The sequence below is a fragment of the Lynx canadensis genome, chromosome C1 (genome assembly GCF_007474595.2).
Source record: "Lynx canadensis isolate LIC74 chromosome C1, mLynCan4.pri.v2, whole genome shotgun sequence".
Taxonomy (NCBI): Eukaryota; Metazoa; Chordata; class Mammalia; order Carnivora; family Felidae; genus Lynx; species Lynx canadensis.
Genome location: NC_044310.1, coordinates 4,152,687 through 4,171,375, shown reverse-complemented (window position 1 = coordinate 4,171,375; position 18,689 = coordinate 4,152,687). Strand labels below are relative to the sequence as shown.

The following is an 18,689-nucleotide window of genomic DNA, read 5'->3' as shown; positions in this document are numbered from 1 at the left end:
AGCAAAGCTTCTGAGGCCCTTTCTTGTCTCCGATCGTTACAAGGTGGCAAGTAGTGGGAAGCGGAGGCTGAGCCCAGGGCATGAGGAGCGCGGGAGTCCTAGCCCCACGTGCTGCCCCACGGCCAGTTTGGCCTCCCTGCCTCCACCCCTTCACCCGGTCCCCTGCCTCGCTCCCCCCACCTCCTGAAGGTGGGCTCTCCGGTGGTGAGGAGACCCACGTCTGCAGGGGGTAAGCCTCGGGCCTGGGGCGGGGAGTGGGCCCTTAAAGGAGGATCCTGGAAGAGGCCATGACGTTCAGAAAGGTTCCTCGCGTATAACCCAAGGCATAGGCCGGTTTCTTTGTGGGGCAGGGAGCATTTTGAGGCCATAGTTTATTTTTTAATAACCTCACTGAAATAGAGCTGAGGCAGTTCGTAGTCTGGGCATCGGCTGTTGTGCCTGAATATGGGCCTTATCTCTAAGCACCCCAGTGGTCGAGGAATACAAGGAAAGACGGTTAGATGGGTTCTGGGTGTAAAACATCGTTTCCTTCCTCAGACTCCAGGAGGAATTGGGCAGTGTGGAGCTCGTGTTTCAGGAGTCTTCCAGTGATAAGATTTAGGTGGTGCCCGACTTGAGCACTTGCTCGTGACTGTCACTGCCCCAATTCAGAGTTCGCTCTGTGCCGGGCACTAAGCAGAGCACCTCTGCTGTGTGTCAGGCGGTTGTAGAATGTGTGTGCAGAGCTGGACACCCATCAGCGGGTGGGGCCTATATCGCCTGCCCTTGAACCTGGGCAGTGAGGTTCCGGTGTCTGCCTGGACCAGCACCACGTGGCAAAGGGGACACTGTGACTGGAGGGCTAGGTCATAAGGCCTCACAGCTCTGGCTGGAACATGGGTCCTTGGCACACAGCCACCGTGCTGTGAGGAAGCCTGGGCGGCCCGTGGAGAGGGACCCAGGCCCACAGCCAGCACCGCCTTCCCAGGCACGGACACCCTCCCTCCCCCCAACCGCGCCCTCGCCAGCCTCCAGGGAAATCCTGGGGCGGCTTGCCATCTGGCGGGAGGTAACCGCGGGCCCTCTCACTGAATCCTTGTCTACAAAGCGGGTGCTATTACTAATTCCGTTGAAGGGGAGGACACGAAGGAGTCGCCTGCCTCGGGCAACAGGGCTGTCAGTGAAGAAGCTGAGGGGGAACGTGGGCGCCGGCACCCACACGCTTTTCCCGCAGGATGCGCACCCGGCCCTGCCGTCCCTGCAGAACCCGGGGACCAGCAAGGCCTCTTGTCATTCTAAACTTGGCCGTGCTGGCACTCCAGGCCACCTGCACCGGCAAATCAAGTGAGGACCCTCCCGAGGGAAGGATCCTGTCGGCCGTCATCTGCCAGCCAGGGTCCAGAGCCTGCTGACCACGAGCCCTACCTCAGGCTCCCCGCTGGGATCCACAGCAGGCTGGCGGGGCGAGGTCATCGTCGGGGGCCCTGAATCCCATCCCCACTAGCTGGCAGCACCACAGCTGTGAAACAGCAACGCCATGGCTCCCAGTCCTAGAACCCTGACAGTGAGACAAGAGCACCCGGGCCAGGGCCTGGCCCCTAAAGACACCCGCCCAGAGTCTGCCTCTGCTGAGGTCTCCCAACAAGGTGGGGAAGCGGCTGGCCGAGCAGCACCCTGAGGCGCAGAGATGGCCGGGTGAGGCACCGTTTCTCCTAGAAGATTCGACGGGAAAGCAGCACACCCCGGACACCAGGTTACTGGGGAACAGACCGCCAGATAGGCTGAAACGACGGAGTCCCAAACCGTGTGATTTATTGGGGGCTGGGGCCAAGTGGGCTGTGGTGGCAGGGGTGCTACGTGTCACAGTCCTCAGGGATGGCTGCCGTGATGATGAGCGAGGGCTCCATGACCCCCGAGCTCACCAGGCTCTCCTCCGCACAGAGTCTCTGGCTGGGCAGCTGGGAGGTCAGGCCGCCCTGCGCCAAGGATGCCACGATGACCTCGGCCGAGCCCACCTCCAGCTCGGCGGGTGGCTGAAGTGCCACCACCACCATCTTCTCGTCCTCAATGACCAGGTTCCGGAGTTTGCGCTGCCGCGGGTTATAGTTCTCCACCCGGTCGTGGATCTCCATGTGCCTCCGGAGGTGGGCCTGGGGGGCGAGGGGACTCAGGGCTGGGCAGGGAGGGGCCCGGGGTGGGGGGCAGGAGGAGGGACCCCGGCCGGCCCCAGGCCTACCTGCCGGGTGAACTTGTAGCCGCACTCGGTGCATTCGAACTTCCTGACGCCCTTGTGCCTTCGGACGTGCACGCGCAGCTGCTCCACAGCTGTGGGAGGGAGGGGACCCCGGTGTTGAGGGGAGGCAGGAAGTGGGCACCACGGTGCCCAGATGAGGGCGGTCCGGGGTCTGCAGCTGCTCCGAGGGCCCTGCCAGGCTCCAATGCCACCCTGAGGGTGCCACTGCACGAGACCCTCCAGGGCTCCCGCCCTGCCCCGTCACCGCAGCTCCAAGCTCCGGTCTTTAACGCACAGGGAGAAGAGATCCTCTGGTAGGAAGACTGGCACCAAGAAGGGGCGTGCGACAGCCACCGCCACGCCTGACCTCTCCCCGCGGACGCTCTCTGGCCCCGGTCAGCGGGATACGGCCCGCCCTCCACCCCACGCAGGGCGTGCCTGGGGAAGGGTGAGCGCCAGGGGCCTCCCGCAGGCCCAGGTACCTTTGAAGGTCTTCCCGCAGATCTGGCAGAAGTGGGGCCGGCCTTCCTGGTGGCGGCTGGCCACGTGCCTCAGCAGGGGCCCCTTCTCGGTGAAGCGCTGCTCGCAGAACTCACAGCCGAAGGGCCTCTCGCCAGTGTGAGTACGGTTGTGCTTGTCCAGGCTGGCTGTGGGGACAAGGCGGGGGCTCAGCCGCTGCGCCGCGGCCTGGGACGGGGAGAGGACAGGCCTGCCTCACCTTGGGTGCGGAAGGTCTTGCCGCAGAGGTGGCACTGGAAGGGCTTCTCGCCCGTGTGCGTACGCAGGTGCATGTTGAGATTAGCTTTCTGGGTGAAGGCGTGGCTGCAGAACTCACACACGTACGGCCTCTCATTCCTGTCCGGGGCAGGGGGCGGGGCAGGAGCATCACCACGGGAAGCAGCCCCCTTCACCCCGCGACAGCTGGGAGCGCGGCTGGCCCCGGAGCCAGGGAAACCGGCCAGGCCGAGGCAAACCCGCCTGAGCCGTGGGACCGGGCGCAGGCCGAGACCAGCCGTGCGGCACAAGGGCTCGGGCAGTGACAGGAGGGGCACCGGCGCCATCCCGGGAACCACAAAACTAAGAATCTGCCATCACGTTACCCTGAGATCCTCTCCTTCAGCCTTTCTGCCTGGCTAAGCCTACTCCCCCCTCAGGTGCCCCCACCGAAGAGGCTACAGGCACCGGACTCGGGGTGGAGAACGCTCTGTCCCACGAGAGCATCACCTAGCTGCCTTCTGGACCCTCCAGGCCGGCAGTAAGACCAGGCCCTGGGGAAGCCCGGCCAGCCCGCACCTGTGCTTGGCCTTGATGTGCATCTGCAGGCCGTTTCGGCTTGAGGCCCTGTGCCCACACTCCTCACACACGAACAGTTTCTCCCCTCGGTGCTTGAAGGCCTCGTGCAGCTGCAGTTCTGTTCGGGACAGGAAGCACTTGGCACAGGTGGGACACTGTGGGGCAGAGGGAGTGAGACCAGGCTGAGAACGGGGAGGGGTTCCCTGGCCCCCCGCAAGACAGGAACCACACAGTCTGCCGGGTCTGACGGGGCTGTGGCCACCTCTCTACGGCCAGCTCCCAGTTCTCAGCACAGCCTGGCACTTACGGCGTGGGGCTTGGGGGCTCCGTGGAGTTTGATCAGGTGGCTCTGCAAGTCCTTCTTCTGCATGAACTGCTGGGAGCAGGAGGAGCACTGGAAAACAGGCCGGAGGTCACCTCGGAGGCCACCCACACCAATGGGATCCTGGCCACCCCTAGGCTATCGGGGCAGCAACCCACAGGCAGGGCCCAGCCCGAGACGACAGGAGGTTCCTTGGTGTGAAGGACGCTCCAGAGAGGACCCCCCCACCGTGCCGTGCCCACGGAGATGCCGAGCCTGCCCTCCACAGAAAGAAAAAGGACCCAGAGAGGGCCAGGGGCACTGCCTGAAGGGAGGGGACACTGGATGGGTCCAGAAGGCTGGGCGTCTTGACAGCTGGCGAGAGGGAGGTGCCTAACATCACCCCACGTACAGGGCTTGGCAAGAGGGATCTAGGGGCTGTCCCTCCGCCCACGGCCCCGGGGACAGGCCGAGCCTGACCTTGTAGGGCATCTCCCCCGTGTGGGACACCATGTGCACCCGCAGCTCCATCCTCCGGCGGAAGGTCTCCTGGCACACGGAGCACGTGAAGACCTGGCAGTGTGAGGGGCAAGCAGGGCCGGCATCAGGGGGGGGCCTCTGCCTGCGACGGCAGCCTCTGCCCGGGCTTCCACTCGCTGCTGGGAGGAGTCTGCCCGAGGGGGGGATCGCTAGGGTGGGAGAGGGCAACACGTGACCTGCCTGCCCTGACCCTGACCGTGGCTGAGCACTGCAAACCCACCACACAGGCTGGGGGCAGGAGCCGGGAGACCTCACCCGCAGACCCCACACTGGCGACAGGCCTCTAGGAGGAGAGGGTGGGGTTCAGCCGGCCATGTCACGTGGGCCGGCCAGCAGGGTGGGGGCAGCAGCCCGTCCCCACCAAGGCGCCCCTTCTCCAGAGTCCAGGGACCCAAGCAGGCAAACTCAAAATGCTTTCCAAAAAGTCCCTCTGGGGCCGGTCCCTTCCACCCTCGGGACCAGTATCCCCACCTGTAATACCAGGAAGCGGACTCGATGGCATCCGCTGGAGCGGACACTCCAGCTCTCTTGAGTTTACAATCCTAAGACGGCTTCCTGAGGGCCCCTCTCAGATGGCAGGAAGACGAAGGCCAGCGTCCCCTGCCCACAGAGTCCTGGGCCAGTGCCCGCAGGTACCTGTTCCGAGCGGTTCATGCAGTTCCGGGCTTCGTGCTCCAGGAGGTTCTCCTTCCGAAAGTAGCACTTTCCACACTTGGGACATTCAAAGGGTTTCTCCCCAGTGTGTTTCCTGCCAGGAAAAGCCACGGCGGGCGCGGGAGACTGAGTAACTGCCCGCCTCCCCCTCACCCGGTGTCCCTCTGGCTCCCCCACCGACAGCGCCGTGCTCCACGGTGCAGCGCAAGAGTGGTCCTGAGGCCGGCCACGGCTCACCACGAGGCTTGTTCAGGCCTGGCCGATGCACCTGCACGGGGGAACCCAGAAACCCTCCTCTTGTGGGAGCCCGCACAGCTCCCTACAGCGGGGCCACCGCAGGGCCACACAGGCCCAGCTGGCTAGCATCTCTGCAAAGACAGAAATGATCCCTGGGTCCTGACTTCCTAGAGAAACCACCCGGTCTGCCTGGAAGTTCTGCGGGCTCTACCTTCAAAACCGTAGCCAGAATCTGAGCACTTCACCTCACCTCCACTGCTATCACCGAGCGCAGCCATGCCACCCCTGGGTTCCCGCCAAGCCTGCCTCCCGACAGACGTGAAATTCAGCGGCCAGAGGCGCCCTCAGATATAGTCAGACCTCATCGCCTCTTTGCTCCCAACCCCGCGATGGTGCCCGTTTCACCGAGAGAAGGCCGGGGGCCTAGCCGGCCTGCCCCTGACCGCGGGGCTTCGCTCCCCAGGTCTGGTCTCCCTGACGCTCACCGGCCCCTGGCTCACCCCAAGCTCTCTGCTCTGGCTCTCCTGGACCCACAACCCCCTCCCCTCCGCCCTGCTTGGTAGAAGTCCTCATCTCCTTGGAGTCTGCTCAAAATTCCTTCCTTTAAAACCGCAACCCCACCCCACCCCTAGGTGGGACTCTCCTCCTTTCTTCCGTGGCACTTCCCACCTTCCAGCACCCTGTCAAGTCGCTGTCAGTTCCAGTCTGCTCTGCCCCGCTGAGAGGAAGGCCCCACGAGGCCCCTGCTCTATCCGCTAAGGTACACCAAGCGTCCAGAACAGTCTTGTCAGCCACCCAGCAGAAGACAGGAAGAGCTCTTACGACTTCGCAGAGGCCATCCTCCGCCACTCAATTAACTGTCCTTGTCCCCATCCCAATGACCTCACGAGGGCACTATCCCCTCGCAGTTCTCAAGGCCAGTCCAGCGGCCTGCACCGGAGTCTTCTGCTGGGGGAGCATCCAGGCTGACGTGGGTCACTCCAGGGTGCCTCCCACACGGGTCTTCCCCAGACCCCACTGGCCGCAGGTGCCTCACAGCAAAGCGAGCAAACAGGCATCCCCCAGCTCCCGTCACTACTAGCTTCCCAGAGCGTCGCACTGAGAACACGTGTGTGGCCCAACCTGGCCTGGCAAGAAATCAGACTGGTGACATCTTGGACTATGAAGTGGCAGGACTGGAAGGCATGTCACCTGGCTGCCACCCCCGGAGACCTTGCAGAGACCTGGAGCGGCACTGTTAAGAGAACTCTCTGTAACCGGGGAAGTGTCCTGTCTGTGCCGAGTCAGCTGCCGGGGCCCACGGGTGACTACCGAGCACTTACAACGTGACTACTAATCTGAAAAGCCAACTGTACTTTTATTTTAAGTTAACGTAGCTTCATACGGCACCTGGTTACCTTTTCGGACAATGCGGTTTTAAACAAATAGTCCCTTAGGCTCCACTGACACCATGGGGCTAACGTTTCCCCCAGAATCACAGGAGGCACCGACCCTAAAGACTGACACCTTGGCCCAAAGCCCACCTTGCTGGGCTTCAGAAATACCTAAGGTGGCGCCTCAGCCACAGCACAGAGCCATGGGTTTCTCTCATCCCCTTGGCAAAAGGCAGCTAGCGGTCAAGGTCCACAGTGGGTGGAACTTATTGACAAGGTGTCTACAGACCCACTCCAGAAGCTCAGAGTAAGAGACAGACGAAGAAAGAATCTGTTCCACCACTAGATTCTCACTCCCTGATGATGAGAGGCACGTCAACATCGGGCACTACGAGTGTGAGACAAAGCCCTCAGCCCCCACGTGGCCCAGAAGTAGGGAGTGCAGGCCCCCTCCCCCAACAAGGGAATAGCAGACAGGAAAAGAAAAAAAAAAATAGAGAAACAGAACGTTTACCTGTTGTGGACTTTTAGATAATATTTGCTGAGGAACTTTTTATGACATGTGGGGCATTCAACCGGCACCGCTGTACCTTTTCTGCTCTCAGCCGGCTCGGCTGCCAGGGAACCTGTGCTCAGGGCTGGCTCTGCTGCACAGGGCTTTCTGATCATGTTTGATTTCCTCCTGGTTGGCAAGGCCTCACTCTCAGAAACATAATCACCATCCCCGTCGTCCTCAACTTGAACCACCACTTCCCACTAGAGCAGAAAAGGCAGCAGGAGGCAAGGTCACCAAATGAACCATTAGGAGTTCTGGGGGCAGATCTACAGGGCAGTCGGCTCATTCCAGTTCCATCCCAAGATGACTCCCTTTATCGGTGACTGTTCCCATCAAGGTCCTAGGGCAGGCCTCCTCGGAATCTTGGATTTGGAGGGCAGTGACTCTGTGGTGAACTGGAAGTTTGGTTGGACTTCACTACCCTGGGGAAACACCTGTAACCCTGAAGCCAGCTACCCAACCCCAAGAAGCTGCCAACCCTGGACAGCTGTGACTCACAGGAAGGTTAGCCGGAGGCTGCAGGATGGAGCCAGATTCCTACGTTTGGAGGAAACCTATTCCAGCCCCACCTAACAAAGATTCTGTCTTGGGGTCCAGACTATCCCAGAAAAGTGTCAGTGTCTCCACCACCACCCCCAACTCCTACCTCCCCATTCCCAGCACCCTGGGCACAGTACCTCATTATTCCCGCCCTGCAGCTGGACACCTTCAGCCTCAAAGGGTCTTGGAGGTGCCTTGCAATCCTCAGGCTCCTTGTCTTCTGGGGGACAAAGCTTCAAGGCTTGCTTGAGTTTCCCACGGTGGAAGGAGGGGCCCTCACTCGGGGCCGGGAGACCAAGCTGGGGCCTTTCGGGGCTGTGGCTGCCACCGATCTCCTGGTCTCCGGGGACTTGACCCAGTGTCTTCGAAACTTCCTCTTCCTCCAAGCCTGCCGGCTCCTTGAGGTGGCTGTTTACATTCCGGGGGGTAGGTTTCCCCAGCCCACTCTGGCCACTTGATGCCTGCCCCACTGAGGTTTTGGGCTTGAAACTCTGGCAAAGCTCCACAGCCTCTGGCACTCGCAACTCCCTTGCTGCCAAAAGCACCTGGTCCCGGTTTCCGGAGGTGAGAGCAAGGTGACCAGTATAGAAAAAGTCCAACAGGAGACCAAAGATCTCAGCAAAGCCGGCAGGGAGGACAACACTGCCCCCTGAGCCATCCCCATAGAGGCTCTGGAAGAAGTGGCTGCAGCAGGCAAGGACACTCCAGTGTGCCTTGAACACCAGGCCTCCCACGTCCAGGGTGGCATCGCAGTACTGGCCCTTCTCTCGCTGCTTGTTGAGCTCCTGCAGAACCCTCACACTGTGCTGGATGAAGGAGCCGTCCATGGTCTGTCTGGAGGAGAGGAAGGTAGAAGTGACATCCTGGCAAGCCCAACCCAGGAGTAGCAAGGGGAAGCCCCTGGACTGGGGAGAACAAAAGGGGAGGTGGACGGTACTCGGTCATGTTTATCTCAACGAGGGCTTAGGTCAACGTTAGAGGAAGTCAGCTCAGACAGGAATGGACTGAACACCTCCCTGGGAGTGGGAGCCAGGTGAGCAGGCCATACTGGGTGGGCCAGAGACAGTGTGTGGCGGGGGCACAGACGGACTAGGTTGGGGACGGAAGCATGGCTTGGCGGAGAACAGGACAGGGTCGTGAAGAGGTGCGGGTGGAAGGAATCAGTGTGGGGGGAAGAGACGGAGAATCAGAGCGAACTGATCGGCCTGGCAGAGCGAGGGGACCCGTGGCAGGGAAGCTGCGGGTGCGGACAGGTGAGCAGAACCCACGCCGTGCCCACACGTCCGGGGCGGCCGGGCGGAAGGCGGTCGCAGTCACACTCCAGTTGGCGGCCACGGCGGCCCGCAGCCCTTCCCTCCCACACCCTGCTGCCTCCGAACTCCTCACCCGGGCCTGTCCTCCCTGCGACGGCCCCACAGACCCCGGACCTCGTCGCCTCCAGAGCCCCACTGACCAACTGCCCGGGCGGTACGTGCCCGGCCGACCGTACGGAGACGCCGCCGTCGCCGCCGCCGCCGCCGCCGCCGCCGCCGGACGTGACGTCAGGGAGCGCCGGACGCGCTGGGAAACCAGGAGGTACAGGGTTTCTAGCTCCGCCCCTGGGGCGGGACCAGGCAGAGAACGGCCAATGGTATGGGGAGAGGGGGCTTGGCCCAGATCGCTCTGCCAGGGCTGACGTCCCCGAGTTGCTTAGCAACGTCAAGCTGCGCCCTCGGGGCTGGGGCCGAGTGCCGGGGTTCCGGCTGCGGTCGGCTCCCGCGGCGTCCGCAGTTGAGGAGGCAGCGCCCCACCCTCGCTTCAGACAGCTAGAGCAGCCAGGACGCATGTTTCACCGCTTTATTGGCAGCTCGGAGCCTGGACTGGACTCCCGTGAGCGTACACTACCCGAGCCAAGACAGGAGTCCAAAAGGCCTCCCGGAGGGCGCGGGGCCCGCTCGCCTCGCTCGACCTTCGACCCTCAGGGCAGGGGAGGCGCCCCTACCCCACCTTCTACCCCTTCACCCCCCACCCCCCACCTCCCCGGCTAGGCCCTGCCCGCCCCACTGGTCAGGTGGAGCCGCAGCGCCTCGTGTACTCCTGGATGGAGGCCTGGAAGTGCTCTGTGCTGTTGAGATCTGGGCGGCACAGGATCACGTAGCACTTGGGGAGGAAATAACCGCCGAAGCCGCCACTCAGGCTGCTCAGCGCCGCCAGCACGTTGACCGCGGGCAAGTACTTGCCCTGGTAGACGCTGGCCGTGGTGAAGAAGGCAATCCAGGACACGAAGTTGAGCAGCAGACTAAAAGTGACACATTTGGCCTCGTTGTAGTTCTCTGGCAGGTCCTTGCCCAGGTAGCTGCAGGCAAAGGCGCTGACGGACAGGAGGCCATTGTAGGCGAAAGCCAACATGAAGCCCGGTGAGTTGGCCTCTGTGCAATCAAGCACCACCAGCTGAGGGAAGCGCTGGTAGTCCCTGGTGGGCAGTGGGGTCCACACCGCCAGCCAAGTTAGACAGATGAGCAGCTGGGCCATTGAGCTGATCACCACAAATAGGCCAGGACCGTGGTTTTGGACCCAGGCACGGTAGAAGGTGGGTACCTTGGCAGAAAACTTGAAGATGAAGACCAGTTGGAAGGAGCGGATGGTCAGGCAGGACAGGAAGATGGCAAAACCCAGGGCAAGGAGGCTTTGGCGCAACAAGCATGTGGGCAGCGTGGGCTCCCCAAAAAAGCCATAGAGCCCACAGCTGCCCCCTGCCAGGGAGCCCAGCATGAAGAAGCACAGTCGGCCCCCAGCAGACTTCACCACAGGGGTGTCTAAGTGCCAGGCAAACAGGCCAGCAGTCCCAGTCACCAGCAGCAGCAGCAACGTATTAGCTGCCAGCAGCACCCAAGAGATGGTCTCGTGCCAAGTCAAAAACACCACGGTGCGTGGAAAGCAGGTTTCGCTTCCCGCAGGTGCCCACTCTTCTTTCCCACAAGGCTGGCAGCTGTGGAGGTCTGGAAGAAAAGGGGGAGGGGGCTCCTGAGAGCTAGATGAGCAGAGCAGGAATGAGGAAGGGAAGCCATGTAGGCCTGCAAGGTGCTGGGAGCGCTGTACCACAGAAGCCGGGCTCCTACTGCACACAGCGAGATAGGGGGTAGCCCTGAGTGGGGCCCCGCGGCCAAGTGTTTCCTCCAGATGCCTGTGTTAATTGCAGATTCTGGAGACTCTTGGGTAGGTTCTGTATGGCTTATGATCCCAGAAGGGGCTTGCAAACCAAGAGATCCTTAGAGAGGGCCTTACTCTGGTAGCTCTGCCCACATGCCAGTGAGGCTATGATCCAATAGGAGCAACCAGCCCCAAAGGAAGGGCATTTTCATCTCCCCAGCACTTCCATTACCCAAAGCCCCCTATCTGTGCTGCCATTCTGTGGTTTCTCTGACTCTCTGAGAACAGAAGAGATGTGTTCTCACGCCCACAGAGATAGTAAAAGGAAAGAACGTGGCTCACAGAGTCCAGCTCTGGGCTGAGCCCTTCGCTACCTGAGTTTGCTCTCTGATCTTGACCTTGCATCATCTCTGGGTGGAGTATGCTATGTTTCTTGTCTGCGGATACAATAGTATCTGCATCAAGGCCAAGCTGTCCAAGGTGCTGGCTGTCTTTGGCAGGGGCAACGGAAGGGACTTCACACAGACAGCATGGGAGGGGACAAGGGAACATAACTACATCTGTTCGCATAAAAAGGTTGGATTTAGGATAAGATTGCATCTGCAGGGATTGCATCAGGAGCCCTCTAGTAAAAGACATAGGGGACCTGAGGATTTCAGCTGGTTGTTGGTTTCTGCTTCATCAGAACTCAGTCTGGTGGCAAATATTCTACAACCTGTACCTCAACTGGCAACAGAGGGAGCAAGTCTCTGGTTCTGCACATGCGTGGCCCAAGGGAGATCCCCTCATCTGCCATACAGACCCTGGGAGTGCCCAGTCATTCTCCCACTCATTTGGACACTCACCGCTCTTGTTGAGGAAGCTCCCGGCCTCACAGGGCACACACTCAAAGCAACAGTGGTAGAAACCCGAAATCACTCGCTGGTGCCCTTCGAGGCAGTCGCTGGAGCACACAGACTTTGGCACCTGCAAGAAGCCACAGGTGTTCTGGAACCACATGGAGTGGCCCACGTCAAGGGATGCTCACATGGCGAATGGGAATCTCCGTGCATCTGCCTTCACGGCTCACTCCCAGGGCACAGCCCCTGGTTGTGTATACCAGCTGCAGCCGGCCATCTGTGTGCGGTCTGTGGGGCTTCCCTGGCAGGGCTGGATAGAGCCACGTTGGCCTGGCACCCGGGGCCCCCTCCTGCTCCGTGTGAGCTGTGTCGACAGTGACTTCAGGCTCCAGGCCGCCCGTAAGGCGGTGACTTGGTGAGTGACCACGGCTCCATTACCTGGTTGTCCTTCCCGTGCCACCGGATTTTGGTTTTATTTATGTCCAGCTGAACTGGAGGCCACATGGAGGAGCCAATGACCCTGAAGTTCCACTTGGGGCCACTCCAGTCCCAGGCGATTATGTCGTAGCCACTGAGAGCGTCCCCGTTGTCATTAAACCTCACGGTGTCCTTGTGTAGGAGGAAATTCACCTTGCGGATCTGCTCCAGAAGCTGAGACACACGGGGATCATGGAGCAGCCACAGATGACGCAGGCTGCTCCTCCTCAACCCTCCCAGACCCGGAAGGCTCAGGAAGCAGATGCTTCCATTTGGGTGGCTTCGGTCTGTCTGGAAATTCAGAGCCCCCTCCCTTCCGAGGAAGCCCCTCGACCCTCCCAACTGGCCTCCTGAGTGAGAGGAAGCTTCTAAGAAGGCCCCCTTTCCAGAGATTTTTAGTCCTGGGTCTGGAGCACGGTGGTGGGAGGGGCCGAGGTCAGAGAAGTGAAGCCTTCTGATGGGTGGCCTTTGTCCCCCACCCCCGGCACTCAGTTGGCCAGAGACGGATCACTCTGTTTGCCTTAGGAAAGCACCCCGTTCCAGGGTGCCGGGGTCTGGGCTACCTTACCTGCCAGGGGTAGACTCGGTCCCTGGAACAGGCTCCAGAGGCACAGCCCAGGAGCCGGTGGAGGCCATGGGCCACTGCGTAGACTGCCCGGTAGGCGTTATAAGCAGAGCTCATGGAGAATGCCCCGAGCGTGGGCATCTGCTCTGCCGTGAAAGCCCGACACTCTCTACAGAGCTGGTTGCTGCTGCACTCGGAGGTCCTGGAGCAAGGCCCAGGGGCCCCCTTATCTGCCTGGACATAGGCCTCTTCAAACTCCTTCAGGCCAGGGACAAGCCTCTGCTGGATGGCCACGCCCAGCACCGTGCCAATGCCCTGGATCCCGGGCACATTGCTGATGTGTCTAGAGATGGCCCAGTCTTCTGAGGCGATCCACACCTTGGCAGTCAGGTTGGCCAGCACCACGGACTCAAAGAACACCCTGGCCAGCTGTCTGCTGGAGAATACGACCACAACGGTGGTCCTCGCTCGGGCCAGGTGGTGCACGATGCCCTGCATCCTCTCGTCGCCCGGCCGGGCAGAGAAGGGGATGATGTCCTTGAAGGCAACGCAGATGCCCTGCTGGGCGGCCCGCTCCTCCAGCGCCTGCACCCCCAGCTGCCCGTAGTCGCCGTCGCTGCCGACCACCGAGATCCAGACCCACCCGAAGCTCTGCAGCAGCAGCACCATGGTCTCCACCTGGTGCTTGTCGCTGGGGATGGTGCGCAGAAACGAGGGGTAATGCCGCTTCACTCCGAGCGTCACGCTGCTGGCCTCGTAGCTGATCTGCGGAGGGGGGCCGGGGCGGGGGGGTTCAGTTCAGCGACCTCCGTGGCCTTGGCCTCAACTCAGGGCCTCCAAGTGCCGGCCCTGTGCTGGGCGCGGGGACCCGAGGAGGAGGGAGACATGGTCCCAGCCCTGGCTCTCAAGGAGAGCTCTGGTGGACTTGCAGGCCGACCAGCTACATCTAAAGAAGAGGCAGAAACCCAGGGGGAGGTTTGTGGGAGAAGAAGGGGAAGAGAACAAAAGCTACACCCGGTGAGAGAACTGACCCAGGAGGTTGGAGGCCGGAAGAAGGAGCACAAAAGTAGGCGTGTCTGGTCAGGGCAGGAGGCCTTACTCCTGGCACTAAGGTAGCTAAGATACTTGGTCTTTATCTGCAGGCCCTGGGGAGCCCCTTAAATGTCTAGGCAGAGAGGTAATCTGCCCAGGCTTGTGTTTCAGGGGTGTATCTGATTTCAGTGAAGAATGTGTTAGAAAAGGCTCAAGACCAGAGTCAGGAAGAACTCCTCCTAGGAGACTGCTGGAGTCATCCCGAAGAGACAGCTTGGCAGCCTGAGTTTGAGCCGTGGCAGCGGTGACGGAGAAGAGGGATGGGCCCGGCCGCTCACAGAAGGTAAAAGCAGAGGCCGTGGTGGTGGGCTAACTGTGGGGGTGGGGGAAGGAGGAATGTAGGTGGCCCACCGGGTTCCTGGCTTGAGTGGAGGCGGTCACTCTTAAGGCAAGGGGGCAGGAAGCAGAGAGGCTCGAGTCGTATAGGGAGGTCGGTTCAGCTGGGGGGCCCGCTGGATGCATGAAGTGGAGACCCCGGGAGAGCAGCCAGAAATGAGGCTCAGTGCTCAGAACTCAGGGCAGAAGCTAGGGAAGGGCGAGGGAGCCGTGGGGCCACGGCCTGTGGAGAGGTTCTGAATGAACCGCCCCGAGATCTGCCACCTGGGCGTGTGGCTTAATTTCCAGCTGAAAATCATTAAGGTGCAAAAGACCCAGGGGGAAACTTTGTCCTTTCCCCTAACTGCCCAAAAGAATTTAGAGAGCTAAGCTGCCCCAGGTTCAGGAGCTTCACCATAGAGAATTACATCACAATAGGAACTGGGCGAGGTAAGCAGGGGTGGGGGTGGGGGGAACCTAGCCAAGTCCGATTTGTTAAAATTCCTCTCCATGTCCCATTGTTTCTGGATGGCCCAGCAAACGTTGTGTAATACACATTCACTCTCTCTTCTCCTATGAATTGTCTTCCTTTCCTTTGAAGTCTGACCCCTACCCACTTCTCCATAGTTCAGGATAGCAGATAAGCCTCACTTTGCCTGTCTTTGAACCTCTCGTGTTTATGTCGATTCCATGTACGTACGTGATTTTGACTTTCTCCTGTTCATGTGTGTCACATCAACTCAATCTTTAGACCAGCCAGAAGAATCTTGAAGAGTAGGGAAAGTTGTTTGCTCCCAGCACCTGCCTGGGAAAGGGAGCGGTCCTGCACTCTGGGAATCATCCACTTTTTCAGAAGAGGTGGGGAGGAGATTCTCCAAAGGAGACTGAGAAGGAGGAGGAGGAGAAGGAGGTGCCACAAGTGAGAGGGAGGGGGCAGGTCATAAATGCCGAGGCAAGAGCGTCACTGAAGGACTGGTCAAATTTGTCACAAAGTCGTCATGTCAAGCAAAGAAGGGCTGAAGAGCATTTGCTGGACCTGGAGCTCTAGAAAGCCCTGGAGATCACAAGAGCAGGAGTGGTGGTGCAGCAGTCAGGGCAGGGGCCCGGGAAGCAAGTGATGAGAGGGAGAAGCAAACAAGAAGAGAGAGCTCAGCGCACAAGTTTCCACGGAACGAGGTTCAGAGAGCGGGCAGCGCTAAGAGCACAGGTGCCTGGAAGACGGAGAGGGGTAAAGCCAGCTTATAGGCGGAGGAGGAAGCCTAGGACGGGCCTACCAGCAGAGGAGAGGGTGAGGCCCAGGAGGACAGCATTGGAGGGGGAGGGGGACCACACCTCTGAGCCTGAGCTGGGAGGGAGGGAAGGAAGACCGGAAGGAGGAGGGCGGGGAGAAGTGGACAAGTGTGTGAGGTGGGAAGCAAAGGGTGTTCCATTCTTCACAGAGGAGATGGAATGGAGGGGGCAGAGCAAAGGGCAGCAGTTTCAAAGGAGACGGTTTTTCTCAGGACATTGAGGCAGGGAGGTCTGGATGCAGCACTTGGGGAGGAAGGGATGCTGGGGCGGGGACTGTGAAGGGGGCAGGGCCCCCTGCAACGTGACCACCCAGGAGACCCGGGGGGCCAGAGTGGGCATGGCAGCTCTTGCCCACCCCCCCACCCCCCAGCCCACGCTGGACCTGCCGGCAGGGGAGATGGACAGGCCCCCGGGCTCCAGCTCACCAGGGGCACCAGGAAGGGGCTCAGCAGGGCTGCAGTGGTGGCTGCGTGGTTGGTGGTGTCAGGCCCAATGACAGCCAGGGCGGCAGGCGAATAGTGGGAAGGGTCTGCTCGGATCTCTATGTGATGTGTCCCCAGCAGGGAGAGCACGTTTAGTGTGGCATACACGTTGGCCGACTCCGAGCACACGTCGTACAGCTGGTATCCCAGGGTGACGTTCGGCAGGAGGGCCGTGGAGTTGTTTATCTCCTCGATGCCAAACCGCATGGCCTGGAAGAGGTGGTAGCCGTGACCGTTGAAGCTGTCGGGCCTGTAGAGAAAGCCAAGCTGAGAGCCCAGAAGGGCAAGGCCTTGCCGAGACCCTCTTGGCGTCGGGGGTGGGGGGAAGTGTAGAAAGGAAACTCTGAGGGCATCTGTCCCGTCCCCTACCACCATGACCTCACTGTGGGCCCTGTACCATACACTCAGCTGTGTTAACAGGCCTTTGGGTGGGTGGGGGGGGGGTGAGGAGGGGTGGTTACAACTTGGAGAAACCACAAACCATTCCTCCCTGGATGAGCATATTAGTGTTGAAAGGCTGATGAAGTCCTGTAGCAGGGAAACCTGCTGCGTGAGTCAGGGTTCTGCAGAGAAACAGAACCAGTTGGATAGAGAGAGAGAAAGAGAAGTTTATTTTAAGGAATTGGTTCACATGATTGTGGGGCTGGCAGGTCTGGCGTTTGCAGGGCAGGCTGGAAATGCCCTCAGTGGTCAAAGCTGCAGTGTTGAGTTCGAAGGCAGAATTTCTTCCTTTTTGGGGGGACCTCAATCTTTTCTTTTAAGGTCTTCAACTGATTGGATGAGGCCCACCCACACAATGGAAAGCGATCTGCTTTACTCACCCTGTTGGTTTAAATGTTAACCTTCACAGCCCCATCTAGACTGGTGTTTGGCCAAACAACTGGGCACCATACCCTAGCCAGGTTGATGTATAAAATTAACCACACACCTGTCGAACCTCGTTTACCTAGCATCTCTCTCATCAGGACACTTGTGAACGTGGTGAGGGCCTGTGTTCCTCAGTGCCTCTCGGGAGCCGCTGACTGGATCCCAACAGGAACACGGTTCAGCTCTGCTTGAAGAGTGTGCTAGCACGTTTCACTTTCCAGCCCTTCTGCTTGTTAGAAGGGTCTTCTATCATTTCTATCACTTGTGTCCATGAGTCCCTCAGAGGGTGCTCATTGCCTCCCACGGTGACACCTTCAGAAGCGGACATCCGTGTGTCTCCTCTTCCCCAGGTCTCCTCTACCTGGGCTCCTATCTGTAGCTCTTTGGGCCAGTCCTCATGCGCCAGACTCTCCAGAACCTTCTTCCTCGAACCCTGGCTGTTTGCCTTGGCCTTCCGGGCCTGCGGTCCTACTCAGGAACCGGGCAGGGTGAAGGCACAGGTGCAAACCAGGTGGCGGCCGCTGCCCCTCCCTCTGGATGGTTGTGGGTTCTGCTCTCGCTCTGGTGCCTGCGGCTTCAGCTGGCTCAGAAAGGGAGCCCAGGCGTCTTGAGGGTAGAGGTGACTGTCAGATGTGCGTCACGTTTAAGGCATCCTGCCACTGAGTCCCAACGCGTCCTCGAGCCTCCCAAGCCTGTGACTTGCACAGATGGCAAATAACTATCTTCTTTAGGAGGGAAACATATTTTTCTCTATTAGGCTGTCAACTTCCCAAAGGCGAGGCACCAATCTCAGGTATCTTTGCTAGGTTCCCAAAGCATATGCTCCCAGTGCCTTCCCTCTCCTCCTCACTTGCCATCGGGGAGACACAGGAGTTTGAACCTGGAGAGGAGTGGGGAGGACACGAAAGCAGGGGAAAACCTAACTGCCTATTTACGTCCCAAAGCCCGGAAATGACCGGAATGGGATTATAATACAAAGCACTCGAACAGCCAGGACAAAATCACGTATTACAAAGCAGAACCTGGGCAGAAGTGCCAGGGAAGGTCCAGCCAAGGCTTGAAGGTGGTGACCATAGGATGGGGAGGGATGGGAGGCGGCTCGGGAGGCAGAAAGGGCAAGATCCTCACTGAGGAGGACAGAGGATGGGCAGAGGTCCTAGAGGCACAGGACCCCTCACTCACCTGTCACAGAGGGTCACCGTGGGCCGGTGCCTCACGCCCGGACAGTCAGAGTGCAGAGGGAACAGACCTGCGAGGAGGTAATCCCCAGGGAGGCTGAAGTCGGCAGACGTCTCTGTGCTGTGGCAGCTGAGAGCCCAGCAGCAGGAGAGGGAGAGCTGCAGGCCGACCAGGTGAGCCGCCGGGAGTGACATGCTGGCCAGTCCGTCCTGTGCCTGGCATGGCCAGCCAGCACCCTCTGACCAGCTCAGCTGTTTAAATAGAATAGACAGCGGCTGCCCAGATGCTTCCCAACTTCACGCCTGTGCCAGGGGTGGGGCTGGAACCCAGTCGTAGGAACCCGGCTGTTTGCCTTGGCCTTCCGGGCCTGCGGTCCTACTCAGGAACCGGGCAGGGTGAAGGCACAGGTGCAAACCAGGTGGCGGCCGCTGCCCCTCCCTCTGGATGGTTGTGGGTTCTGCTCTCGCTCTGGTGCCTGCGGCTTCAGCTGGCTCAGAAAGGGAGCCCAGGCGTCTTGAGGGGTAGGGGTCAGAGGAAGGCAGGGACACTGCTTCTCTGGGGGACAGAATGTGGAGGGAGCTGTGGGTTTTAGAACTTTTTACCTGGGCCTCAGTTTACCAAATGAGACTGACTTTAAGTTGACCTCCTCCCAGTCCTCAGTTTTCTGACACTGAAATTTTGGGTGAATCATCCTGGGTTCGCCTTCTTTTCCAGGGTGTCCCCCTTCAGCCCAAAGACAACTGCATGC

At 60.1% G+C, this 18,689-nt stretch overlaps 2 protein-coding genes across 4 annotated transcripts; both read right to left on the bottom strand.

Annotated features, from left to right (window-relative positions):
• Positions 1-1,733: 1,733 nt before the first annotated feature.
• ZBTB48 (zinc finger and BTB domain containing 48) lies at positions 1,734-9,230 on the bottom strand. Of its 3 annotated transcripts, none has more exons than XM_030324984.1 (11): positions 9,093-9,230; positions 7,844-8,540; positions 7,125-7,366; positions 4,983-5,094; positions 4,287-4,379; positions 3,813-3,899; positions 3,506-3,660; positions 2,931-3,067; positions 2,695-2,859; positions 2,216-2,304; positions 1,734-2,129 (listed from the first exon to the last, which is right to left on the bottom strand). In XM_030324984.1, the coding sequence occupies exons 2-11, from the start codon at positions 8,531-8,533 to the stop codon at positions 1,833-1,835; spliced, it is 2,067 nt and encodes a 688-aa protein (XP_030180844.1). In that variant the 5' UTR covers positions 8,534-8,540; positions 9,093-9,230; the 3' UTR covers positions 1,734-1,832. The 3 variants fall into 3 exon arrangements, with proteins under 3 accessions (XP_030180844.1, XP_030180845.1, XP_030180846.1); XM_030324985.1 differs by having other exon boundaries at positions 7,844-8,536; XM_030324986.1 differs by having other exon boundaries at positions 9,160-9,229.
• Positions 9,231-9,752: 522 nt separating this feature from the next.
• TAS1R1 (taste 1 receptor member 1) lies at positions 9,753-18,461 on the bottom strand. Its single transcript, XM_030324981.1, has 6 exons — positions 17,945-18,461; positions 15,839-16,145; positions 12,720-13,481; positions 12,113-12,325; positions 11,681-11,801; positions 9,753-10,684 (listed from the first exon to the last, which is right to left on the bottom strand). The coding sequence occupies exons 1-6, from the start codon at positions 18,133-18,135 to the stop codon at positions 9,753-9,755; spliced, it is 2,526 nt and encodes an 841-aa protein (XP_030180841.1). The 5' UTR covers positions 18,136-18,461.
• Between the last annotated feature and the right edge of the window lie 228 nt (positions 18,462-18,689).